Raw genomic sequence first — 6,460 nt, 5'->3', positions numbered from 1 at the left:
TGTAGAAAAATTATTAGATTAATCTAAACTGAGCGAAGATGATTGCATTAAGCAATTTCATCTCAAGATCCATAATCAATTTAGACTCTTGAATGAGCCTAATTATTTATGACCAAATTTCACTATCCACTCTTGCTTTTCATTGTTACCATGGCCTCAAGAAGTGGATAACTAAGAACCATTACATAGGTAACTAGGAAAAGTTGACCAAACATTTCTTCAAAATCCTTCACATTGAAATTAAATAGTCTCCATATACCAACTAAGAAGCTAACAATGTTGGCTGTGAGTAATAGAACCAATGGAGCCATGAACACAGCTGCACCTTGGAAATCGAATCTACCTTGCTCATATTTCTTGAGCTTCTCTTTGTCAATTGCTTTGTTTGACAAGTTGAATTTCACCTTGCTCAACCCCAACCACTTCTTGATTCCATCTATAATTGCAAATATGCTGGTAACTGACTTCAGAATCCAAATTCTTTGTTCATCCCACCACATTGTCACAGATCCATCCCCAGAGAGAACCTCAATCAAATGTTGAATCTGAGTAGATACATACACAAATGCAAACACGGCAAACCAAGGGTCTGTGGCCTGTGATAGCATAAATAAATCAAAGCATGTCAAATTGAAGTCACTGAAAAAGTTAACTTGATTATATTTCAATGCTAAATAAATGGAAAATAAAAGAAATATAGTATAAAAATAAGGTTAAACTATTTCAAAAAAATTAATTAGGTCCCTAAACTAAAAGAAATATATATAATTGGATCCTTAATCTTTTAAAACTTTTACATTTGAGTTCCTAAGATTTTTAAAATCACTATAAATTGTCATTTTCTAGCCGTCTCAAGTTGATATAAATTAACTCTAGGGACCCAATTATAAATTTTTTTTATAGGAACCAAATTAAAAATTTCCCAATAGTTTAGAAAATAGATTAATATAACCCAAAAGTAAATTAATTGAAGAGTAGTCAAATATTTGAATTGGAAATTTACCTTTGGAAACACAGGGATTCCTTTGAGGAGGCATACTTGAGGTACAATGCCGTAGAGGATGAAGACAACAGCATAAAGGGATGACATTGTGATGAAGCAATAAGTGAATGTGTGAAGTATGGACATTCTTGAAAATCCATAAGTGAATGGGCTGTATTTGGAGGAGACACCAAGCAACAAAAGTTCAGACAACCACTTAACCAACTGAAGCATGCCTTCCTTGATGTCAGTGGGAGCACAACCTAAGAAACATGGTGTTTTCGGGTAAAGATATGCTGATTTCCATCCTCTGCTGTGAAGAATATAGCCAGTAATAGAACTCTCTAGTAATATGCCATATGAGAATCCCACCTGTGGAGGGTACCAAGCAAATTTACATTTGGAAAATCGTCAATGTTTGCCCATAAACATTAATTAATTGAATAGCAAATATGATATTATATATGCATATTATAAACACTAGCCTCTGTGCCCCAATTTGTGTTATTTTCGTAGGAACAAGAGGCCACTACTTGAGCTTCTCTTAACATTTCATCTCTTGAAATATTCTTTTTGCTACTTTTCTGTCCACGGATGGCCTTCAGTGATTCAATGTAGGCGGTAGACTTGCCGAAGTACTTTTGTGCATCTTGCAGATAGTCATCTACAATCATAGATTAATATAACACAAACCGGTGAATCACGTACTATCTCGTCATAAAATAGAACCATATAATTTTTTAGGGAAGGCCAAATTTTATAGGTTTAAATTTTTTTCCCCCTGAAATTTAAGTTTTTATTAATTTGTTATTATAATTTTTTTTAATCCTTGTAAGATGTGTTTGCTTTATTTTTAATCCTTAAAACATTTTAAATAATAAAAAATGTTAAATTCGAAGGAAGAAAAAAGAATTTAAACCAACTTCACATCATACCAAATTTTATTAAAAGTATGTGAAATATATTACAAGAGAAAAAGGCCGTGTAATATCAACAATAAAATTCTATTGAGGCCATATGTACCTTTTTGGTTTGGACTTCCAAATAGTAAAGCACTTCTACTTAAGTAATTGCCGCTGCCAGAAAGACCTGGACCTCTTAGTCCATCCATGCCTTGCCACATTGTCTATAAGAAATTAGGTACTGTATGTTATCAGACGAATGATCAAATAAAACAGACAAGCAGTAGTGAAAGGAGATTTAAAAGGGCCTAATCCTAATGATTACCTTAAAAGCAGTTCTAGCTTGACTATCATAAATGTCCTTTTTGCTAAGGTTGTGAAACATTTGAGGGAATTGAACAAATGCAATATATTTGGACGTTTCAGGATCAAGAAAGAAGCACATGGCTTGTTTGGCAGAGGTTGGATCATTGCTATACATATCACAGTCCATTACTAGAACATAAGGTCCATTACTGATTAAACCTGAGACTCTGAGCTGCAACCACAGTTGAAGTGCTACATTGATTAAGCAAGAAACTCATACAAGTAGTGGGGGAAAAGAAGAGTATAGATTAAATTCAAATAGTACACACCAATGTGTTGACGGCTCCTCCTTTGAATTTGTGAGGAAGGGATGGCCTTCTTTCGCGAGACACATAAACAATAAGTGGCATTCCCGGTTGGTCATTTATAATCTGAATACACAGAACAGAGAGACATTACCAACTAGATTTCCCTGTTTCTCTTCAACCAACAACAAAAATTGCCTAATTAGTTGAAGAAGTACGAACTCACACTGTGCTTATTGTTAAATAGTAATTGGAACAGAAATCAACGTTCATGACTTTGGTTTAAGCATTAAATATATAATTTTATTTATAAGTTTAACTGATTCATTCAACCAATCAAATCATGACTTTGAGATCTTGTTGATTCAATCTTTAATTCAAATTTTAAAATATTGACAAAATAAGAACTAGGAACTATTAGTTTAGTACAGAAACGTACTTCAACTGAGATTATTTTTTAAATCATTGTTTGTTATTTTTGCATGTAGTTTCAAACATTTTTATGTATTGACAAAACATATCATTTAAATAAGCTGACTTGAGGAGACTGAGAAAATGGTCATTTATTAAGATACTGAATGTCCCTATGAAAGTATATTAGCACCCACTTATAGCATACAATTGTAAATAATAATAGAGACTGTTTAAAGAGAAATATGTACATTAGAGGAAGGTATAAAATGAAAAGTATTCATTACGTAAGAGTAATTATAAAAGAAGTTAAGATTTTAAAATTTAAATAAAAATAATATTTTGATAAATTAAATGATTGAAACTCGTTGTGTAATAATATTAAATTAGATTTAAAATGATGCTATAGAGCGCCCAAAGCCTCAATCACGTAAGTGTGTTCCAAACTTAATTTTTAATTAATTAATTAATTAACGATGTAGTTTAATCTTGAAAATTCACGCTTCAGAATAGGAGAGTCTAAAATCTGATGTTAATCAGACCTTTGTATTATAAATAAAGGAAGGATTCGAAAATGAATACTAATGTAATGGTTTGCTGGACCACAAATGCTTAATTATTGAAAGGCCCATTGTCCAATATAAATATAAAAACCTTGAATTGATTTGAGGACAAAGAAGTTGGTCTGTCAGTCAAGTGAGTCAATGATGCACATACCTCAATACGAGGTTGTCTGTCACTCACAGTACGACGACTTTTAGGGTCTGAACCAAATTTCTCGATATTTTTCTGCATTTTCTCGTATTTAGCCTGTAAATTTGGAAAGAAAGAAAAAAACAACCAACGTGAGCTCAATATTATTAACTCTAGTAGTAACTCAGACTGAAATTAGAATCACAACCCAAAAGTACTTCTTGCACAAGATTCGAGATTACATCTGTTTATGTTTTGAAGGAAGAAGTAAGGTCAAAATTAAGAAGTTTTTAAAAAAAAACATTAATTTGAATTAGAAAGAATAGAAGAGAAATACAAATTAAGCTTTCTCTGTTTATTTGAATAAATATAAAAGCGAGAAAAGTCAAGTGTGTTTCACTTCACACCTACATATTTGACTGAACATAAAAGAGATAAATAGATAATAAAATTATAAAGAATAAATTATTTCTTCAAAATTTGACTTTTCACACCATAGTACTAAGGGTTGAGTTAATAATGACTTGGGTTAAGTTGATGGATCATATCAGTATGAAGATATTGATGAATCTGAAATAGTTCATATTAATTTATAAAAAATGATTAATAGTTTATCATTTTTAATCTTTAATTTTTATATTTTTCTCAATCTAATAATGAGAGAAAAATATCTATTTTATTTATTAATTATATCATTTTTAGCTCTCCCCCATTTCCTGTATTTATTTTTCTATTTTCTCTTATTTTATTCATTTTAATTTTAAATATTCAATTGAATGATGTGACCTGAACTAACCTGATTGTAACCAGGCGGTCAACTGGACCCCTTTTAATCAAATTCTGTTTTAAAATATCCGACAAACCTGACTTTGTTCACCCGTAACTTTAAATGAACTTCATTTTTTTTTCTCTCTCTCTCTAAAGTAAATTTAGAGAAAATAGTATATTTCTTTATCCATCTTTTATTTTCCTAGTTCTTTTCTCTTGAAATAAAGAAGTTCAGTGTTAAAATTATAAAAATATAAAAATATAAAATGGTTAACAACTATAATTAAATAATATGAGAGTTCCTAATGTGCACCAAATAATTTGAAGGATTTTGATACGGTTAATTTTTTAAACCAATCAAATTATATGTCATCTTTTTATTAATTATTTTTTTTGTATTTTTTAAATTAGTTCTTAATTATTATTTTTTAAAATTTTAAAATTACACATTTTTTATATTAGAAGATATGATTTAAGATAATTTTAGGAATTTAAACCTTAAAATCTTTTAGTTACTTTTAATACATTTTTATAAAATCTATGCTTAAGAAATAATAATAAGAAAATTTTAAACCCTAAACCCTAAATCTCAAAATATTTTTTTTATAAAATGTGTTGAAAGTAACTAAAAATATTTTAGGGTTAAAGTTATCTTTAATCATATTTTTTAATTTAAAAAAGTTAATAATTAAAAAAAATAATAGACAAGTACTAATTTGAAGAAAAAAAATTAATAAAAAGATAAAATATAACTTGATTGGTTAAATAAAAGTATCAAAACCTTCTAAATTATTGAAGAATCCATAGAAACTCTTTAATATATATAACTAAGATTATATTATTAAATGTTTGATTTGTTGACAACACATATTTCGAAATCATTGAACAGATAAGTATGGGAGAAAACAAGCTTTAAAATGAATAGATGTTTAGGGTCATTGAAAGGAGAACCAATACACTATAAATTCTTGTAAGGTTACTTCGATGTTTAGATGTTATAAAGATGAATGGTTAAAAATGAACACCTTCATATAACATATGGTCGGTTAATACTTAAATTTTTTATGTATTTTTTTTGTTTGAATTTCCTTGGGTGTTAAGGAAAGGTTGATGTCTAGCCATCTTTTTCCTTGAGTATTTATTTACTTTAATCCAAACAAAACATTAAAGATACAATCCCTCCTGCTGAAAACATATTCAGCTTTCTTTCCATGAAAAAAGTAAGAATATTCAATCCAATTCAATTCATAGTACTTATGTTGATGATTAATTGGTACGTGGATCATTAGAGTAGAAAAAACACAAAATGCATGAGGTAGGTCATTGGAAGTGAATAAGAAAGCAATAAAGCATGCAAGTAATAGAGTCGCACACAGAAAGAGATATAATATAGTACCTTGACGAGGTCTCTCTGTGTTCTGAATTGATCGTCCCGAAGAGTCTCTTGATCCTCATCCCCAAAGGGAGAGAAGAAGACTTTGGGACACCTTGACTTCACCCCATACTTTTTACAGAACGGAACCCACTCCTTGGCGAACTCAGCAGCCTCTCGGATCCCATAGAGAGTCACGTCGCACCCGCCGTCGTCGGAGAGATAGACGGAAAGCTTGTCGGAGGGGTAATCCATGGACACGGCGGAGATGATGGTGTCAATGACCTCCACGGTGGGCTCCTTCTCGGGATCGAGCGTGCACACGAAGATGTCAAGCCCCGGCAGCTTCTCCTCACTCGGAAGCTTCTCAGTCATGACGCTCCGCGACACCGGTCGCCACCGGAAGGCTTGGTTGAAGAACCAGAGCAGCGAGAGAAGAAGCTCCGCAGCAGTCATGAGAAGCCATGGCGCTGTTGGAGGTTGGAGGAAGAAGTGGGTGATGCGGTAGTAACAGAGAGACAACACTGCCACTAAGTGGATGAGTATGTGAAGTCTGCTTAGGGCTAAGAATGATTGAACTGTTTCTACGTGGTATGTGAACGTTGCCATCTTAATTATGTTTTCATTCATTCATTCATTTATATATATACTAAGCGCTACCTCATTCCAAATAACCCGGGACTATTATGTCATGTGAGCTATTGCCATTTTCAATCTATTT

General features: G+C 31.6%; 1 protein-coding gene across 1 annotated transcript; it reads right to left on the bottom strand.

Moving 5' to 3' along the window:
• Nucleotides 1-6,460, bottom strand: LOC100796374 (cellulose synthase-like protein G1). Its single transcript, XM_006578934.4, has 8 exons — nt 5,764-6,460; nt 3,624-3,716; nt 2,520-2,621; nt 2,210-2,422; nt 2,006-2,108; nt 1,468-1,646; nt 1,004-1,354; nt 1-596 (listed from the first exon to the last, which is right to left on the bottom strand). Exons 1-8 carry the CDS (start codon nt 6,367-6,369, stop codon nt 123-125), a joined length of 2,121 nt encoding a protein of 706 aa, XP_006578997.3. The 5' UTR covers nt 6,370-6,460; the 3' UTR covers nt 1-122.

The sequence above is a fragment of the Glycine max genome, chromosome 4 (genome assembly GCF_000004515.6).
Source record: "Glycine max cultivar Williams 82 chromosome 4, Glycine_max_v4.0, whole genome shotgun sequence".
Classification (NCBI taxonomy): Eukaryota; Viridiplantae; Streptophyta; class Magnoliopsida; order Fabales; family Fabaceae; genus Glycine; species Glycine max.
This window is presented reverse-complemented; position numbering and strand designations above follow the sequence as displayed.

Bases quoted from the DNA above. Each gene is read 5' to 3' on its own strand.
- LOC100796374 (XM_006578934.4), bottom strand. From the start codon at position 6,369: ATGAATGAAAACATAATTAAGATGGCAACGTTCACATACCACGTAGAA. The intron at 2,622-3,623 runs GTATGTGCATCA...CTGTGTATTCAG, and splicing joins ACAGACAACCTCGTATTGAG to ATTATAAATGACCAACCGGG. The intron at 1,647-2,005 runs GTACATATGGCC...CTATGATTGTAG, and splicing joins TGGAAGTCCAAACCAAAAAG to ATGACTATCTGCAAGATGCA.